This window comes from Cinclus cinclus, chromosome 6 (genome assembly GCF_963662255.1).
Source record: "Cinclus cinclus chromosome 6, bCinCin1.1, whole genome shotgun sequence".
NCBI classification, from domain to species: Eukaryota; Metazoa; Chordata; class Aves; order Passeriformes; family Cinclidae; genus Cinclus; species Cinclus cinclus.
Genome location: NC_085051.1, coordinates 2142781 through 2163300, shown reverse-complemented (window position 1 = coordinate 2163300; position 20520 = coordinate 2142781). Strand labels below are relative to the sequence as shown.

At 40.0% G+C, this 20520-nt stretch overlaps 2 protein-coding genes across 3 annotated transcripts in view; one reads left to right on the top strand and one right to left on the bottom strand.

The window, feature by feature from the left end:
• The first annotated feature begins 2217 nt into the window (after window positions 1–2217).
• EIF3M (eukaryotic translation initiation factor 3 subunit M) lies at window positions 2218–16712 on the top strand. Of its 2 annotated transcripts, XM_062494266.1 has the most exons (11): window positions 2218–2288; window positions 3585–3717; window positions 4629–4767; window positions 5129–5252; window positions 5693–5787; window positions 10229–10312; window positions 11461–11560; window positions 11968–12049; window positions 15134–15277; window positions 15824–15884; window positions 16312–16706. In XM_062494266.1, the coding sequence occupies exons 1-11, from the start codon at window positions 2247–2249 to the stop codon at window positions 16430–16432; spliced, it is 1125 nt and encodes a 374-aa protein (XP_062350250.1). In that variant the 5' UTR covers window positions 2218–2246; the 3' UTR covers window positions 16433–16706. The 2 variants fall into 2 exon arrangements, with proteins under 2 accessions (XP_062350250.1, XP_062350251.1); XM_062494267.1 differs by lacking the exons at window positions 3585–3717; window positions 4629–4767; window positions 5129–5252 and having other exon boundaries at window positions 16312–16712.
• Window positions 16713–17341: 629 nt separating this feature from the next.
• CCDC73 (coiled-coil domain containing 73) overlaps window positions 17342–20520 on the bottom strand; it is a 47452-nt gene continuing 44273 nt past the window's right edge. The window contains exons 17-18 of the mRNA XM_062495318.1: window positions 20268–20401; window positions 17342–17551 (exon numbers count right to left, since the gene is read on the bottom strand). Coding sequence (XP_062351302.1) covers window positions 17342–17551; window positions 20268–20401 — 344 coding nt within the window. The remainder of the gene's footprint in view (window positions 17552–20267; window positions 20402–20520) is intronic.

The window sequence follows — 20520 nt, the reverse complement described above, 5'->3', positions numbered from 1 at the left end:
CTTCTAGAGTCTAATGCTAAACCCTTTATTTTCAAAAGCTGTCTGCTGGTTTCGAAGAGCCTCCATTTAAAAAAAAAAAAAAAAAAAAAAAAAAAAGCTTTTTTAAGATGTGTCACCTAAAGGACTTTGTTTTCTTCAGTCACCACGTTCAGAGCACACAGGACAGGATGTCACTTCTTCAGACTCCACCTGTCTCTGGTTTGCCTACAGAAAAGTAACAAAACAATTTACAGTGTGTACCGGCCAAAATTCCCCTTTTCCCTGCAGCATTGAAGCTTTACTCGGGTGGTAGGATCTTCCCCACGCTATACAGACGTGCACAGACTCACACACCCCAGGCAGCCCCAGTGACCTCCTCTGGCTCCTGCCCCGGGCTGTCCCTGAGGTCGCAGTCCTGCTGCTCCCGGGCACTGGGAGCACCCGTCCTGGCATCCTCCAGGAACCTCGGGCTCCCTTGCTTTAACCCCGTTTGTGAACTGGCTTCAGACAGGACTGGAAACAACTGCCTCGTTTCCACAAAAGTGTCATCATTCCAATGACACTGAAAGCCATTCCTCCACTGCATCCTCTGTGCATCGGTAGTTTCACAAAACGCACACTGCCCCCTTTATATTCAAAGTGGCCTTCCTGATGCACGAGTTCAAACCCCAGCTATCATCTATCATCTTAATTCTTCTGGGACAAATAAAGTATCATGAACAGACCATATGTGGATATTTCAGCAGAGCTCTCTGGAGTCATGTCCTGTCTACCCAATGTGATCCCTGGTTATTTTATTTTCATATATTCAGAATAATACGTGACAAACTTCCATCTGGGTGCACAGCCTAAATAAAAATAGACACTGGGGCTGGGGGTTTCCTGCGTGACTTGGGCCATTTATATGCCCTGAGGTAGCGTAGGCATCTACAGAGGAATTTATTTCAGACACAGCATGGGATCTCTAGGGCATTCATTGCAGCTTGCAGGCATGCACAATATTCCATAAAGCAAATTGGCCACAGGCATTTGCTTTAGCACCTGAAATGTCTCCTAAAGGTGCGTGAAAATCAGATGTATGATGCATCCCTATCCCCCAGGATGACGGATCCCAGTCACCTTTATTGTCACAGGACTGTGTTAAGCAGAAGGAAAGTCACCTACACTTTAAAAATGCTCAAACACTTGTTCTCTGAAAATCAGATCCCCTTTGAGACCAGACACACAAAGGAGAGGTCTATCTCTACATCTGTAACTTCGAGGATGCTGACCTCTGAAATACAAAATTACAGGTAAGAATATCAACCAGACAGTATTAAAATATTCTAGTTTTTAAACCAGACAATTAGTCAGCCACAGTAGGGGTAACATTTTAAAAATACTGCGTCAAGTAGAATAAACTAATTAGGCAGGACTTCTATGATGGAAAAATTAAAAGTTGAAGCACTATATAAAAGTTACACAAACATGTAGATGATTAAAACTAAGCAGAGTCATGACATTTAATAAAGGGAGTGTGGGCCTTTATCCGTTTCATTGTGCTCAGTGTTGTGGAAACTCAGACCCTGGTTTTAAAAACCCTGCTCTAGTTATTAGCCTCAATAAATGAGTTTAGCCATTATTTGGACAGGTTTATAAAATAAGGAGGCAAGTGCACAGCAGTCTTTACTAACTGGATTACGGGTTGGACTTGGTGGTTTTAGAGGTCTTTCCAACTTCAGCTTTTCTATTATTTTCTCAGCTTTCATTTTAGGTGCTGAGCAGGGGGAAAGTCACCCTGTGCTCCTGGTGGTCTACCAGAGCTGACCAGGGAACTTCTTGAGCAGCGAACTCGCCCAACAGTCCGGTGGCACCAAGTGAGGGCTCCTCACTCCTCAGCAGAGCGGGAGCACAGGGAGAGCTGCAGTCCTTATTCCACCGCGTTTCACTCCCGGAACACCTACACTGTGTGCACCCAACCTGCTCCTGGGAAAAGGGCCGGGCCGGCAGCACTGCAGCTTTTAAGTGGGGAGGAGGGAACAGGGGGTGTGGGTTGGTGTGGGGAATCTGTGTGTGTGTGTCTGTGTGCCTGTGTCTGTGTGTGAGGGAAGGGTGTGTTTGTGCGGGCGTTGGTGTCGGTCCGTGTGTTTGCAGGGCCGGGCCGAGCGGGGCAGGGCGGTCGCAGGGCGGGTCCCGCCCTCTCGGCGGGAAGCGGAAGCGGAAGTGACGCAGCCTGGCGTGGTGGCGGAAGCCGCTCCGCCTTTCCGGAGTGCGGCGTGCTCGGAGCCATGAGCGTCCCGGCCTTCATCGACATAACCGAGGAGGATCAGGTCAGCGCCCCCGGGAGCGATCGGCCCCGGGCCGGGGGAGCTGGGCCAGGCCGTGTCGGGGCCGCAGCCGGGGCCCGACCTGCCCCGCCGTGCGCGCCGCGAACGCATTTGAGCTGTTCCCTACAGAGACCGAGCAGATGATTAGAGAAACTTGAACAGAATGGCTGAAAGATAACCCTGTGTTTGCGGTTCCCTCTCCGGTGTTCCGTTTCTCCGGCACTTCGTTTCCATCGCTCGTCAGCCTTGCTTTTCTATTTGGGAGAAGAAAGCGGGTTCACATAATGGGCATTTCTTGGGTTTTGTGGAATTCTCGGTACTGCAGGCACGGGAAGTGGGAATTCTTCCTTTGAGCTGCTGCTTTGTTGTGCCTTTGGATTTGGGGGCTGCTTGTTTCCGGTGTCGTTGAAGTATGTATGTGCGCATAGGTGTGTATGTATATGCGATGTGTGTGTACACACGCTGGAAATCTGCAAGAAATGCACACATGGTTACCTGCCTTCAGCCCAGTTTTCACTTGCCATAATGTCTAGTGCAGCCCCATCAGGTATGAAACAGCCTCAGTACAGCATTTTATCCCAGGGCATTCAGCTTTTTTCTCTGATTCCAAAATGATTTGACACCGAACAAGGTGTAAATGTCACAGCAGCCGCCTGGTCAGAAGTGCCCTGTGCCAAAAGTTGTCTGACCTCAGATTCACTGCTGGTGAAGCCCTGAATTAGAACAGATAGGCCTCTTGCTGAGGGAAAAGTTTTGTGGTGTAGGTTTAAGTCCTAACAGTGTAAGGCAGCTCGTAACATTATAGGGCTGGGTTGAATGGGGCTTTGAATTTGGGCAGCCTGGTTTAGTGGAACATTCCCTGCCCATGGCAGAGGTGTGGAATGAGATGATCTTATCCTTCCAACCCAAGCCATTCTGTATAATTGGATTAGAAACTGCCATTGGGAAGACAAAGTTCTGCCCTCTCTAAAGTTTATACCTTTTTTCATTTCTGGTGAAGAAGCAGCTAAATGGTTTTAATGGTTGTCTGAAGTTTGCAGCAGGAGTAAAAGAGTAAAAGTTCATAAGAAAGTGCCTTTGTCAAAAAAACTTACTAGGCATGCCGTGCAGTACCCAGTTGTAAGTGACACATTGACACTGTGAGAAAGCCCAGTAGTTCTGTGACCTGTTCAGTCACTAGCAAAACAGCAGGTGCAGCATCTGGCTGAACAAAAATCTGTAAGAAATGTAATGACTTGGACTTTGCTATTCACAAAACAATGGTTTTGTTTTGTATGTGTTATCTTTCTCTTTTTTAAGGCTGCGGAACTGCGAGCTTACCTGAAATCCAAAGGAGCAGAAATCTCTGAAGAAAACGCTGAAGGTGGACTTCATGTGGACTTGGCACAGATTATTGAAGTGTGTGATGTGTGCCTGAAAGAGGATGACAAAGGTTTGCATCTCTAAGTCTTGTTGGTTTTGCTAAATTTATTGCCATTGGTGCTTTCAAACAGTAACAATTTCAGAATTGGCAGAATTTAGAAATGTGTAGCATTAAAACATAAGCTGTGCATCTTCATAAAACTGAAAGTGCATATTTCCATCATTGCCATGGAATATTTGCATGTACTCTGCCCCTCCTTTCTCCAAACATCCAGCACTCTTTGAAGAAGTCAGGAGCTGTGCTACACTCTGCTTGTAATGAGGGCGTAGAAACTTGTATGTAAAAGAGTTTTTGATGCTCGTGTGTCATTTTGGGGAATAGATAATATTTTTCATATGTAATGAATTCTGTTCTTTGGCTTTGCTTGACTGATAATTGGGCAGACTGAAAAGAAAACACAGAGCTGGTGTGGTTGTGTTTGGAAAGGATCAAACACCACACTTAAAACAGGAGCTGGGAAGGGTTTGTAATATGTTTCATTGTTCTTGAGGGAATTCTCCCTGTGCTCCTGGTGAAATGTTTTACTGTGCTTGAGCACTAGGTGTTAACTGTTCTCACTGTAGAACCGTGGGCAGTTTCCGCTGTGAGGAACCTAGAGTTCCTGAGTCTTCCTGCATGTAAACAGAGAATTCAGAGCAAGTGTGATACCAAATACCATGTTCTGCGTTGACCTTAGAGTGGTAATTCTTGTCTTACATGGAGGTGTGTTGGTGTAAGCCCACCTCAGCCAAATCTCTGGACCTTCTGAAGAATATTCACGTTGGTATCTTGGCATTTTCCTTCTTTTACAATTCTTGCTTATGCAAAGTAGTAATTAATATCAAAAGTATGAATTATTATTGTCAAAACTATATCCAGCACAAGGTAGTGACTGATTGCTGCTTGCAGTTTCAAACAGTTGAATGTTTTGGTATATGCAGATGTGGAGAGTGTGATGAACAGTGTTGTCTCTCTGCTGCTTATCCTGGAACCTGACAAGCAAGAAGCACTGATTGAAAACCTGTGTGAGAAGTTAGTAAAATTTCGGGAAGGAGAGCGCCCATCTCTTAGACTGCAGCTGTAAGTATTGCACAGGGCAAAGTAATTGTGCCTCTGAAAAGATAGGATAATCTTCTATGTCTTTAAATGAGATTTGAAGTGTGTGGTGTTGCAGGAAACAATCTTTTTTACCTTCTTTTCACTGTCATAAAATAAAAGTACCAGTTTGTTTTTTTTTCCTTTTGTATTATAAAATAGAATCAATATGCATAGTTTTCAGCTTTGCTGAAAATGATTACAAAACTGGAAGCTGTTACAATTCATGGATGTAAGGCACTGCCAGATGCTTTGTACAAGCACGTATCTTAAAAGAACATCTATATACATCCAGTAATGTTTTTTAAAACCTCTGTAACTCCATCGTTGGTTGTTTGTGGTTTAGCCTGAGCAATCTCTTCCATGGCATGGACAAGAACACTCCCGTGAGGTACACAGTGTACTGCAGCCTTCTGAAAGTGGCCTCGTCCTGTGGTGCCATCCAGTACATCCCAACTGAGCTAGATCAGGTAATTAAGTGACCCTTCAAGTTGTGGCCTTTGTGTGAACTGTGTTGCACCTAAATGTTACTCAGAGCTGACACAGACTATCTCTTAAAAATTGCCAGAGCCTAGAGAAATTGCCATGAAGATAATCAGAGAGATGCAACACCTCTCCTGTGAGGGAAGGCTGAGAGTATTGGGGTTGTTCAGCCTGGAGAAGAGAAGGCTCCAGGATGCCCTTATTGCAGTACTTTAAAGGAGGCTCATTAAGAAGGAGAGCGACTTTTGACATGGACAAATAGTGATAGGACAGGGGGCAATGGGAGCATGAGAATCAGAAGACCTAAAAGAGAAATCTCTTTGCAAGATATTTTTAATCCTCTTCTGCCTAGGAGAAAATGAGAAGTATTTGTAGTGCTGTTTTAATCTTTTCCTGGGTGTTTCTTTTTCACTTGTATTCTACCTAGGTCCGAAAATGGATTTCTGACTGGAACCTGGCCACAGAGAAAAAGCACACTCTCCTGAGACTGCTCTATGATGTCCTAGTAGACTGCAAGAAAAGGTATAAAAGACAACTCATACGTACTAGATAACTCTGTATTTTGATGTACTGTAGGTGATCTGCAGGAAAAGTATTTCTCACAGGACTTAAAAATTAATCTGTACCACTAATTCAATCCAAATACACTTCTGGGGTTTTTACAAATATTTTTAAGCACTCTTATATTAAACCAGTGTTCCCAAATATATTGTTAGTAGTGAATTAGCTGCAAACCATGGACTCCCAAAATAACACTATTACTTTCTATAAATAATCATCTTAGTGCAATGTAGTATTATGTCAAGTTTATTATTTAATTGCATTTTTGACATTTTATTGCATGGTTGTGCTATCTTTTACTTAATGATGTGGGAAGGCTTATCAGTCATGGTTAACAGAATCAGTCTTTATGTAAACATCACCTTCAGGACAGAGCTTTCCACTAGTCACTGAAATTAATGTCTACAGAATACCTGCTTGGCCATTCTGAGTTATTACCATGGATCATAAGAAGCATCTTTGATCTAACAAACTTGGCAGACCACTGTCTTCTGGCATGTAGAGTAATCCAGTATGTATGGTGCAGGTAAATTAATGCATGTCTGAACTGAGAGCTGTCATCAGTTTATCTTACAAAATGATACAGTGGATTGACTGCCCTGGCCAGGGCTGCAGAGGTGGGCTGCTGTCCAGTGGTTCAGGGTGTAGTTCCACAACAGCCCAAACCTATTTAACCTGTCCCTGCAGTTTGGGATGGGGATGTAGAGGGTGTGTGCAGCTTCCCCTTGCCCATCCACTCTGTTTTCTGAGTTACTTTTTCAAGGTTTTTTTTGATTTTCATAGTGAGGCAGTATCAAGCCCCCTCCACTGCTGACTCGCAGTGGTACCAGAACTGCCCTTGCATTTTCAGGGTTTGCATAACCTTGTACTGCTGCAAAAGGATGTTTTGTCCTGTACCCTCTGTTCTTGTCCCCTCCAGCTGCCAGTACCCATGTGTGTTTGTGCTGGTGTGGGCATTTGTGTGACTGCAGGGGGTTGGACTGGGGACATGACCTCACTAGGGGTTTAAAAAGGCAACTGTGAAGCTGTCACAGGTGGAGAAGAGTTCCTTCTATCAGGACAGTTGGCTTATTCTCCCCTGCTGGAAATGCTTGCATCAGCATTGCAGGATCATTTTTAACTAACCTCAATTTAGGCATGATTAATCTTCATGGAGTAGTTACTCTGTGAGCTTTACATTACTGGGAATTCCTGTTTGTAACACTCAAATGCTTTTGCATCCAGAGTTCTGTATGGCAGATTCCAGATTGTCAAAATAAATTCAGAAATGTTAGTCACAGATCTTTTCCATGGCTTAGTGCTTACCTTGTTTCAGAAATACTACTCTGATAACATTCCTACTCTTCCTCACTTCCAATCCTGCTGATTTATTGTGAAATTTTAACTAGTTTTATTCCCAAACTTAATAGCCAGTTATTTTCAGCTAGTCTTGCTATCAAATCAGTGGATTCAACTTCTAGTTTTTGTTCCCACTGCTACCAGTAACCTTGCTACTAAATGTTTTTTGCTTGCTAACCTTAGGTGATTTTTTAAGCTAGCCAATAAAACCTTCCACAAACCCTGTAAGAGGTGACTTCTGCACTCACTGTCCTTACCATGGCTTGCAGCAAGCTGTGTACTGAGCAGAGCAGTGTTTCAGAGCACTTGCACTTCTCTCCAGAAAAGAAGACAAGAAGTGACCCTGGCACCTTTGACCTGGTGCACTCTCCTGGATCAGTGGGCATTGTTTGCAATAGTATGGGAAACTCACAACAGCATTCCAGCTGTAGCACTCAGGAATGTTGCTCTATCTAGCAGTATGGGAAGATAAGTGGGAACTGAAAAATAAATGACAAAAATCATACCTCAGTTACCACTGCTGATTTATAATCAAGGGCAAAGAACTAGATTGTAAAAGACAGTTCAGTTCTTTTGTTTGCTTAATTTATGTTTTAACTTTGCTCAGTGGGGCAGAAGGGATGGTTTTCTGTAGCTAATAGACTTTCTCCCAGTGGATCAGTTGGTAGTTAACAGATTGGTAGCTCCTAAAAAGTACATGTGCAGAGGCTGTGTGGTGTCCTTTTTTCTTGCAGTGACAAGTGAATGTTTTGTTTTAACAAACCTACTCCAGCCACCTTGATGCAGTTTAAAGGTACTCTCTCCTGGCTGGATTCAGCAGCTTTGACCCTGCCCAAGTTAAATTCAAACAGGTCTGGCAAGTCTGGCTATTAATACTTGTAGCAAAAAGCTCAGCATGTCAGGCACCTGCAGAGTAATTGTTTCATTTAATTTTAGTTCAGTTTAATGTCATGTAATGTAGAGGGACTATATTCCAACATCCTCACTAAGTCTCTGAATGCTCCTCTGTGTTTTTTTTCATTTTTTTTATCTACCACCACTCTTAAGCTCTCACTGGCTTTTTGTCAAGTTATGCATCTAGACTGGCAAGTGGAGCCAAGAGCACTTGTTCAGGCTGTTTTGCTAGAAAAAAAATGTTCACATTTGCACCTTAGGTGAGACCCATTTAACAGCAAGCTGTGGTAAAATCATGATCTGTATTAGTGCCTGAAACAGCCCAGTTTACAGCAGTAATGTGACATGGAATAGAATATAAGACTAAAGGCCTGCCATATTTGCTGAGGTTCACAAGAATCTAGCATGGAAAGTTTGGGAGTAATTGTCTTGTAGCATTCTGTTGTTTCCTAGAAATACAAGTGAAAAATTCCACTCCTTCCTCACTTAAAAAAAAAAAAAATGAAAGGTAGGGGATTGAAAATACTGTTTGAAATTAGCTAAGTTCAATTTTTCCTGCTAAGGGAAAGATTGGGAGTGCCAGAAAACTGTAACACAGTTCTGAAGTGCACAATAACTGCTGAAAAGCTTTTATTAAATAAGGAGTTGTGTTTTCTTAGGTTGTGTAGCACATGAGCTGAGCCTCTTTGATTGAACATCTGTATATTGCCATTCCTGTATTAAACTGGTCCTTTGTCTCCTAGAACATCTGGTTTTGGTAAGGTTTCACCAGTGCTAGTATCATAGTCAGTCACAGACTGACTTACATGCAAATTTTTCTCTCATATATAAAGCTGCCTGATTTTTTTTTTCCCACTGATACAGACCTGTCAGTTCATCTACATCAATATTGGTTACCAGGGCAAAACATAAGCTGACCTCTTTAGTGCTGAAGTTCTAAAACATAGGTTTGATTAAAGCTTATATCCCTGAACATGGTTCTGGAATACTGGGATCGAGAGAATATGCCCCTGCCTGGAGACAAATGTACATCCAGATTATGTATGAAGCTGGGTGTTGCCCATGATGTCTTAATACTTGTGCTGCACATCTCTCAGGTCTGGTAAATTCTCTGAGAACAAACTTCACCCTATAGAGTGGCTGTCAAACAGTGCTGTGGTGAGATTTCAGATAAATACCTGTATAAAGACAGTGTTACTGTACTACAGAAACCACTGAGACCTGTGCTGCTGTATGGGTTAAACCTCTGTCCCAGCACAGAACATACTTGCCCTGTTGTGCTGGTTTCTTCTTCCCTGTGCAGTTTATGCCATCGGCCTGAGTCATTCATGCAGATTGAAACTTTATTCTCACAGTGTTTTAAGAAAAATGTGTGCTTTTAGAGCATGTGGGATAATTTTTTGTAAATTTTGCAACAGGAATCAGCAGTTGCAGGCCTTGTTGGTGGTAAAAGTGTCAAGTGAAAATAAATCAGAATCTGTTAAAATGACACAGTAACGATCTCAGAGCTGGTTTGCAGTAGTATTGATGTTGTTTACAAGATAATCTGGGTGGATGAGGCTGTAGGTTTGCTCAGCTTTCTGAGGAGTTGTTTGTCTGAAAGCTGTCTGTCAGAGCAGTGCTGGAAGCTGTTCGCTTCCAGCAGCCTCAGCCAGTCTCATTGCTGGCTGCATCATTTCATCAATAAAATGAGCAGCTCTCACTCAGAGTACTTGAAGAGAGAATATGTGAGAGAAGAGAGCAGCTTTTATGTAGTCATTTTCCTGACCATAAATATTCTTTAAGAGATGCCATTTTACATTTGAAATAAACTTTGCAGCACTACTTATTGCACAATGATTAAATCCAGATGTGCATAAGAGGAGAATTCTAGTGAACCATATAAAGCTGTTCCTAGCTCAGAAAGCTTTTTCCATAACCAGCAGGTAATTTATCAGTTTAAGAGAATGAAATGAAGGGTGAAGATAAACATTTTGTAGAACAAGAATTGAAAGAATACATCCAGGTCATTTGTTCTCTCCACTAGAATTAAAATGGATCATCTACATCTTTTTCAAGTGTAATTTAATTTGACCTATAACACCATAATGGAATTATTTAAATATTTGAGTGTCTTGTTTGAACTTTTTTTTCAGCAGTCCTGAGGTAACTTTTTTTTTTTTACCTATAGTGACACTGCAGCAAAAGTAATGGTGGAGCTATTGGGAAGTTACACAGAGGACAATGCTTCCCAGGCTAGAGTTGATGCTCACAGGTAATACTGACCTCCCAGTTTTCTTACAAGTAACTTTTCCTCAATTGCCAAACTATTTTGATCCCCTTGCTATTAAAGAGTATTGAATGGCCTGGGAGGCCAAGGGCCCTGCCACAGCCTCTTCTGTAGCGTTGCTGCCTCAGACAAGAGTTTGTCTCTGCAGTCTGCAGTAGGTCTGGTTGGCTGTAGGTACAGCCAGGTTTATTCCAGTGTGTACAGGAGTGTTCCTGCTCACTGCTGAGAGAGATCAGCCTTGGGTAAGGACTTCTTTACATCAACTGTGCACTCAAAATCTGTACTACAATCATTTATTTCAGATTGTTTTACTTTTTGCCTGTTTTATTATTCTAACTGCGAGCATTCTTTTCAAATAGCACTTTCTCTTGAAAAAACATTGTTGCTGTCTTCTCTGTAAGTACAAAGGATGTGAACTGCACAGAAATAAGCTTACCTGTTGAACAAGCTGGGACCAAATTAATGCATAACAGTGCGTTTTCCACACTGGCCAAGATGAGCAAATGCCTGTGTTTTGATATTCTATCATGATTTTTCTTAGGAATTAGTTCTTCAAGTTCTGCCAGACGTGCACTACCAGTAGTTCTCAAGGGAGTTGTTTATATTTAACCACGGAGGAAAATCAGGGTGACTCCTTTGGAAAATTAGTGTCTGTGCATAAGTGGGAACTTGACTGGCTACCCTACAGCAACCTGCAGTGTGTTCTCTCTGAGAGAACTTGTGTGTTCTGGGCTGTGTCCATGCATAACTGTTTTGTGTCACATATTCAAGTGTAATTAAATCTTCCAAAGCAGCTTAATTCTATGAAATATTAGGAGCACAGTAAAAATACCTCTAGGAACAAAGGTTGTGCTGGAAATGAATGCATAGATGGAAACTGTAGGGTGATCTGTGGTTTGACCATCTGGCACATTTCATTTGGGATACTGGACAAATCACTTAATGCTTCCTGTTCCTTGGTTTTCTATGTGTGAAATGAAGTTTAAAATTGGAATGTAACATATGTTACTTCTAATAATAATTGAAAACCTTTGTGTACAGTTTCCTAGCAAGCAAAGAACATCAAATTGCGTTGCTCTTAGTTGTAAAGATGTGTTTTGCTTTGAAAGTAAGCATTTTCCTTTTCTCATCAGATGTATTGTACGAGCATTGAAGGATCCAAATACCTTTCTCTTTGATCATCTTCTTGCCTTAAAACCAGTCAAGTTTTTGGAAGGAGAACTTATTCATGATGTAAGTAACTTTGTTTTTAGTGAGGTGATTCGATAGCAGTAGACTGCTTTGTTCTAATGTGTCCTTTGAAATCCATTAGAATAGTTATCTGTGTCAGTAATCCTGAGCTGCAATGTGGTATTTCTTTTACAATCTTCAAAGTTACAATTGTGCGTGAAACGTTTCCCCTTCAGAGTTTCAGAAACTCAGTTACGTGTCCTGCCCTCATGAGTTCTGTAGCAAATCTTAAGTCTGGGGAAAGGAAGTAAGCTCAGCACAGACTTCCCACATCTATTGACAGAAGACAGAATTTCAGCTCTTACATTTTTGTTCAATACCTGTAGTTTCTATCTGTATCTGTCCAGCCTGCAAAGAGGGAAACCAAGATAACATTTAAACTGTTCTCATGTTTGTTTTCCATCTTCTAGCTTTTGACAATTTTTGTAAGTGCTAAACTAGCATCCTATGTCAAATTTTATCAGAACAACAAAGACTTCATTGACTCCCTGGGTAAGTTTTCAGATCATTACATTTCTGACTATTTACATGATTTAGGGTGTGGAAGCCACAGAGTAATTCAGTTTGAATCCTTGTGTTTAAGCAAGGGAATTTCATAACGCTTTAGAGTTTGTAGATGATAATCTCTTGTAGATTGTGAGTGGGCCATCTAACTGTGGTTTGTTCTTTGAAAACAAGCTGGTTTTATGGCTTTGGGAGAGAACTATGGTTTTACCCACTCGTTTTTTCTCTTAGAACTCCCCTCCTGAAAGGTTTAACACATTCATACTCTAGGATAGGCCAGAGATCACAGCTGCATTGAGGAAACCATCATCTTGTAGAAATCTATTTTTTTAACGACTAATAACACTGTAACAGCAAATACTTCTGCACAGTAAGATAAAGCATACAAATGGTGTGTGTGTGTGTGTGTGTGTGTTTGTTTGTGTGTGTGCTGATGCATTAGCCCCAGCAAGCCACAGTCTGTCCCAGTTAATTTGTTTCATCACATGAAGCAATGTGATGGAATGTTAATGTCAGCACCCTCTTTATTTACACACTGTGGAAAAAAGGAGTAGTAATTAACACTTTGACACTCCCCCATTGATGTGTAATTGACTGTTTCAAAGGAGCACTGGTTCATAAGCTATTGCATGCATTAAAATTACGTTTTTTATATTCCAGCTTTTTAGGACAGGGGTCAGTGACAATGCAGAAATTGCTCAATGATGCAGATTTTTTTATTACTGCATTAAGGTTTTGACATATTGGTAATGAATAAATGTTTCCATAAAAATACAATATATTTTTTTTTATAACTTTGATTTTCAAATGACACTTAAACACTGCCTTGGATGCGTTTGAGGAAAGCCATAGTTTTGCTAAAACAGAGTTTAGTGCAGCTTTTAGTGCAGCATATGCATTAATTTGTTTAATGGAGTGTGATACAATTCTTAGAATAATTGCCCTCAGAGCTTTAAAATGGTGGTACATTGGGTATTAAAATGATGGCAATACCAATGGGATTTTTGGGTGGATAAAATTAACAGCAAGTTTTTGGTAGCTTGCAAATGTGTGTATAGGGTAAGTGTATCTTTAGTCATGTGTATCTGAACATTAGTTATGCAGACATTTTATGCTTTTCTTTCTTAGGGGAAAGTGGGTTTGGGGCTTATGTTTCAGGTACTTGTCCACAGAAGTATTTGCTGAAAATGTTACTACACCAACATTTTAAGTAAATTTATGGAAGATCAATTACACATCTATGTAGATTTAATTGCATTATGTTCAGTTGTTGTTGTGCTTTCTTTTGCCTTGCCTTCCAGTGCCTGTGCTTCCTTCCATGAATTAATTCAGTGTGTGAACTTTCAGTATATCTAAGATTCATATAATCTTAGTAAAATCCTTAGACACCTGTGTAGCTGTTAGGAAAGACAGTCTTATCTTCCACTTATGCTGATTTCTCTATGATATGCTCAGAAACTCTCTGTGCCTTTGAGCAATGGACAAGCAGAAATTTGGAGGCAGCACAGATGGAAACGCTGGGAACTGAATGGTTCAGCCATGGCTTTGAAAAACAAGGGCAGTTTGGTCTAAACAACAATGCAGTTATTAGAAGAGGCATTCAAAAATGGTCTGTTCCCAAAAGCAATGAGATTTTTAACCATGCTTTAGAGATTTCTTAAAAAATAACTTGCCGAAACACCTTTGTTTTAAAGGCTGCTTATAATAGGATTCCAATGGCAGTTAGAGGATTCCAATGGCTGTAGTTGTAACCTTTCCTGGATCAGGACCAGTTAAAAGTGGCCCAGGAAGGCTGTGCAGCATCCTACAGTCAGCATCAGTTTGTTACAATTTGTTTTTTATTAATGCTGACAACTTAGGCCAGCAGTAGCATTATCTGTGTCAACTGCATCGCCCTAACATGGCCACAGTTAATCTGGTATTATCTGCAGTCTTCTTCGCAAAGTTAATCAGCACCTCATTTGCATTTGTTAATTAGGGTTAATGTGTGCTAATTGATTTTTTGATGCTTGTAGAGTTCCATTAAACCCAGTTAGCTATAGTTGCTGGTGCTCCTCGTTCGTATGAATTATGGCGGTCGCGTTTTTGTTGAATCAGTGCCAAATAGGGAACCTGCATCATAATTACAGCTAATTAACACAACATGATGTCCTGCACTAATGTGCTTCCCTGCTAGTGTATGGATGTTATAAATTCCAAACTTACATATTTACTGAAGCTACGGGAATGTTTATAATGTCATTCTAGAACAAAAAGATTGGCACTCATTTCTAAGAAACTTCCATTGGATCTTAGTTGGTACCTCATGGACCTTGGGATTAAGAAATGCCTTGTTTCATCTCAGTGACTTAACTTGGTTGACCTGGATGTTTTTTCCAGGAAAATGGTCTCTGATTTAGACATGCAAGGCCTTGGCTCAGTTCCTTGTGTTGGCATTTATGCAGTCATGTAAAAGATGTAACCTGACCTCAGTATCCAGTCTGCTGCTTTTGAACAGCACTTTTCTGAGCTACACTGGATGCTTACATGGGCCTCCTGATTTCTTTTTTGCTGTGGACAAACAAATTCAGTAGTAAAATGCTTTCTTCTGGTACCACAATGTTATGTTCTGGAACTGTCACTGTGAGAGGTCTGTTTTCCAGAAACTACAGGAGAATGAGTGGTGAGGCTGTAAGGTTTTTGGCATAACCAGCCGTGGATCTTCCATTTTGTTGCGTTGCTGTTCTTCCAGGTGATGCAACTGAAAAATTCACTTGCCCTCTCACCACCCCAAGTTCTGTTTAGGTTTTTACTGCTCAAAAAGCAAAACTTCTGTAGATAATAGTTTTTGCTAAAACACAACTGACTCTTGATGAATTCACAATGAAACTTGCTATTTTAGGAAAAGACCAGGCAGGTGCAGGATTTGATACTTTACCTCAAAAGAACTGTTGATGAGGAAAAGTAGAATATATTTCAATGTGAAATAAATTTTAAATTATTGGAAGCATATATAGCAAAAATAACACAAAAAGCAAATTATGTATGAATTATAATTAAATCATTAATGAAATTATCACCACTTTTCCTCAGGCTTGTTGCATGAACACAATATGGCCAAAATGAGGCTCCTTACTTTCATGGGAATGGCTGTAGAGAATAAAGAAATCTCATTTGACACAATGCAGCAGGAACTCCAGATCGGGGCTGATGATGTAGAGGCATTTGTCATTGATGGTAAGAACTGTGGTTCTGCACACAGTGCTCATGAACAAGACCTTCACAGTCTTCTAAGCTAATGCTGCGTATTAAGAACAGTATTAATTCCTGTGCTTTTTACAAGGTAAAGCTGCACAACTTCATGTTTAAAGTCAGGCCCAACTGTTGCATTTTAACCAGTGTTTTTCTTCCCACTGACAGGAACTGTATCTCACATAGTTCTTTACAGAACTAATAAATTGTTCATAGGTTTAATTTGTCATCTGGTTTTGTTTGCTGTCATTAAAACAGGATGTGTTTGTAGGGGAGAGAAGTTCATAAAATCTGTACAGGATATTGCTTTAATAGATTGGCACCAAACAATAGGATTTGTGCATAACCTTCATCTTGTTACATCATTTTGTTTTTCTGATTACTAAGCCATTAAAAGCAAAAGGAAAACAGATTAAGTGAACTGCTGTGTTCTTACGTTTGTACTGATCTCATTTTGAATCATTTTTGTGCAGCTTAATACCTTTATGCTATCATGAAAATGCTGCTCAAAACAGCATTGTTTTTTTGCAGCTGTAAAGACAAAGATGGTGTACTGTAAAATAGATCAGACACAGAGGAAAGTCGTTGTCAGGTAAGACAATTCTTAATGGCATTTTGCAGAACTTCATGTGTTCTAATTATTCCACTTATATTTGTAGAATATTCTAACTGGAAGCAAGGTATTGTTCCTATCAGTTGCTGGTAGTTAAATAGTTGCTATTTATCATAATTTTATTAAAGCTCACACTAAATGTGATTAGCTTATTTAATGAAAGAGTCCTACTTTCCAGGACATTTCATTTAATGACCTACTAGTGACAAGAATACTAATGACTGTTGTTGCTTTAAATATTTGGGAAGGCTATAGAATACTCTTAACTGGTGAAGTGAAGCCCTTTCTAGAGAGAAAATCAGAATTTTCCTATTTGCTCACGAGAGTAAAGTAGTGCTATAGAAGAATGATTAGGTGAGTGTGACATATCGAGTAATCATCTCCCAATTCTGTTTTACTTCTCCAGTCACAGCACACATCGGACTTTTGGAAAGCAGCAGTGGCAGCAATTGTATGACACTCTAAACACCTGGAAACAAAATTTGAATCAAGTGAAAAACAGTCTCCTCAGTCTCTCAGACACCTAAGAATTTTTTTTGACTAGTAATATTGCTATATAGGAATTTTATTCAAAACTTTGACAATTTGCAAATGTTTCCAAAAAAATGTATGCAATTGGTTTAAAGAAGCTAAATATTCTAAATTGCTACACACACTAAAAAAAAAAAAAAAAAGGCAATAAAACTAACATGGGAGAATGTCTTCTGTCTTCTGTTCATTTTACACTATGGGGACCTTTGTTTGCAAGAGGTGTGGGGAGGAAGGCAGGGAGGTTGGAAAGATGATAGTGCAAGTATTTTTAAAGTAAGAGAAAATTTCCCTTAGACCCAGGGGGGAGAAGTATGACCCATAGAAATGAAGCTTCATGAAGCCAGATCTGCTGCCTTATATCTGTAATCATACCTGATCCTTCAGTGTTGAAAGAGACCTCACTGATACATTTAAATAATTTGGCAGTAAAGGTAAGCAGAAGATTTTTCTGTTCCTCTGCCACTTACAACTGCTGGAAGTAGTTGTAAATGTTTGCAGAACTCACTGTACTCACTGTATTCTGAAACAGCTGGAGGTGATTTTGCCTGAAAACTGAGTGAGCAGTCTGTCAGAGAAAATGAACTATTTCAGCCCAAACTTCTGAGGAGCAGGACAAGGGTACAGTTAAGTAATTATTTAATTTTATTAAACGTACATAAAAACATTAGTTTAGGAACTTTCTAACTTTGGGCAAAGTTAATAATAACTTGAATTTGATTGCAGAACCAGAACTAACATTAAGAGTAGGAATTGTATTCATTTTTGAACATAAGAACTGTTAACATGTTACATTAAACATGAAACCACACATATATACCATGTTCTGTGGGAATACCTCTACAAATCTGGGTTAGGTAAGTGATCTATTTATTCCTAAAAGAATCATTTTCTCCTGGCACTCATCTTCACTGGCCTTCTTCATATTTTCTCTTTCTTCCTGAATCAAATCTCTCCAAATTTAGTAATTTCTCAATTCCTCCTGTTTTGTTTTGTGTAATGGAGTTTCGAAGAGAGCAGCTGTCCTGATCTTGGAGTGCTTTTTCACTTCTTGCTGGAGTGACAGTCATGTGAGAAGACTTCTGTTTGTTCTGGAAAGCAGCAAATCCTTCTTTCACCTGACAGAATACAAATGTTAGCAGTTTTTCACACACAAAGGTTCAGATTGTTGTTTGCTGAACATTAAGCAAGCAAGGAAATGTTAACAGGAAGATAAATCAGTTGGAAAAAACACGTTTAATTTGAAGTGTTTGCATTGTATTTAATTTAGAAAACTTGATAATGGCAATTTTACTCTTTTATAAACCAAACTTTTACGTAAGACTTGGTACAATAGTGTGATTTTAAAAATACAGGCTTGTATTCGAATGCAGGTTAGCAAAATAAATAGCTTAATTAAATAATTTAATGTTTCAATTAACATTTCTATTGCTATGCAAGCATTTGATTAACAAAACCCAAAATCATGAGGTTTATGGTGTTAACTCCCTCTCCACTTCACTGCATAGATTAGGAAGCAAACATCAGTAATGCAAGGTTGTAATAGGCTGGATTTTTTTATACTGAAGATCTTTTTGCTCTTTTAATAGTTTTAATTAATCTTTGATATATTACTGGTAGCTACTTCATACCTTTCCAAATCAAAGACAGATGGCAACACAGTAGGAAAACAGGTTTTTTGCCTGATGAGCAAAAAGCCTTGTATTTGAATGATGAGTTCTCCACTTGTAATCTGGGATTGTGTGGCTCTTGGGGGAGCAGCAGGCAGCACCAGCCACCTGCCTGAGCAAGGTACAGCACAGAGCCAGTGCTGCAGGGGATCTGCAAGGTGACCTCAGACTCTGCTCCTGTGCTCAGGGACTCTTCTTGCAAGGACCAAAGGATGAGACCTTCCCCCTCTGCTCAGTCATTTTAATATTAAGCATCTGTGCCCCAGCCAAATGTAAGGCACTATGTCTGTATCACTCCTACCTTTATTTTTGCACCTTAATTTCGTGCTAAAGCTTACTTTCCTTGGTGTACAATCAATTCTTAAAGGTTTAAATATGAGCCATAAAATTAATACATGTTGTTCATTATTGCATTTGTAACAATGTTGCTGCCATGCAGCTGAAGGTACTGATACTTCAGGTCAGTAAAGACTGGCATTTCCCTTTCAGTGAGGAAGTAACTTCTCCATCTGTAAAAGTTTCAACTTGTTAATTCTCATGCTTTTCCTCAAGGCCTCAGCAACAAACAGATCATACTTCACTGCAAGCCACTAGCCAGAATCTCTATGGAATAGCATGTGGGGCTGAACCTGTCCTGTACTGAAAATTGCATGTTTAAACTGAGCTGGGGGTGCTTAACTATCCTTACTGTGGTACTTAAGCATGGACAGACTAATGTTTAAAGCGATTCTTAATATTTTTATTAAAATTATAAGTGCACCTGTAGCATTTGTTTATAATTTTTATCCCTTTTTAGAGTGCTGTACTGTGGTTGAATGAGATGACCCAAACTGTAGAAGGCTTAAGTCTGCTCTAGTTGCCATCATGTATGTCAGTCAAAGCAAAGAAAGCAGCAAAAAAGACTGCTGAGCCCATTTTTAATCTCCCAACAGCTTGTTTATATTGGTCATTAAAATGACAAAGTTAGGAACAAAAGGTATTAGAATGACACCAACACAGAAAGGATGGAATGCTCTGCATTATTGCAGGCTGAGATTTCGTAGATTAAGGATTTGGAAAATCTACAGTGAAACCAGCAAGGCATTGTTCTTGTCCATCTCTGCTTTTATTTAGCACAACAGGAGCTTTAGTTTGGAGGTGACAAAGCAGACATAACCACAGCCAGATAATGAAATATAGCTTTGCTTCTGCTGTAGGTTACCTAGTGGAGTTTACTCAGCTCCTGGTTCCACCTCTGAAAAAAAGCACGAGACACACAGAAAATACCACCACTGTGTTTGGTGAAAAATCCACCTCAGTGTCATTCACGAGGAGAGTCCAGATGGGAAAGTCGAGTAATTTAAAACATCAGTCATGTGAATTTCAGGGAATGTGGATGCTGATGGCATCAGGACCTGATTATCTGCTGAAGTCAGACAACTTTGTCACTTGAAACCACTGTACACCTCATCCAGAGACAGCCCTGACTACCTGAGAAATGCATCTAGAACCTCTTCTAAAAAGGAAAGGTCAGCTGCAGCTGTAAACTACTGTATCCCTTCTGAATTATACATTCAGCACTGGGTCAAATTCTAATAGAGCAGTTAGAGCTGTTCAAGCTCCAGAGTCTGACATGGATCTGAAAATGCAGTGATGAGGCATTGAGAAACAACAGGTTTTTACATGTCTGGGTGATGCTACCCTAAAAAATACTAAGATTACTCTAAACAGGTCATCATGTAACTACAGTGTCTGATAAATGGATAGGCTCTAATTCATAGATATGCTGTATTTTTATTCTTTCATGAATTCTTTTAAATGACATGCTCCTATCAAGTAATAGAGGAAACAATGTTTTTATACTTTTACACACACTATTATTTTCCTTTATTTTTTCTTTAACTTCTACTTTTACTGTAGGTGATGATTTTTATTAGGGTACACAATAGACTATCCTCTTCCTCCCCTCCCAAACAGACTGGTTAGCATCTGTTTGATTCATATTCTGTGACTTTTTCCTGCTGCTTTCTATCAACCTTAATTGTGAAAAATGGTGTCTTGTTGCCCTTTTGGTATTATTTCGGAGATTGACTCAGCCTTAAAGTATCCAGATGGGTACAGTTGTACAAATATCTTTGGAATTAGCTCACTGAGGTCTGGTCTGCAATATTTTTAATTGACTTACATGTTCTGTGGGAAAAGAAGAATCATAAAAAGCCTTTGCTTTAGCATTCCATTCTTCACTAGGCTCTCCCTGGGGCTCTTGGTGGATATTAGAGGTATTCAAAGTGTTGGCAGCTCTGTTCGAACTGCTAGAACCTGATTGACAAAAAGGAAATGGTAACAACTGCAATTTAGTCTCCAGGCACTAATTGTGAATAACTAAACTGGTTTACCTCTGATCTTAAAAAATCAAATATTTTTGTTTTAAACCCCTG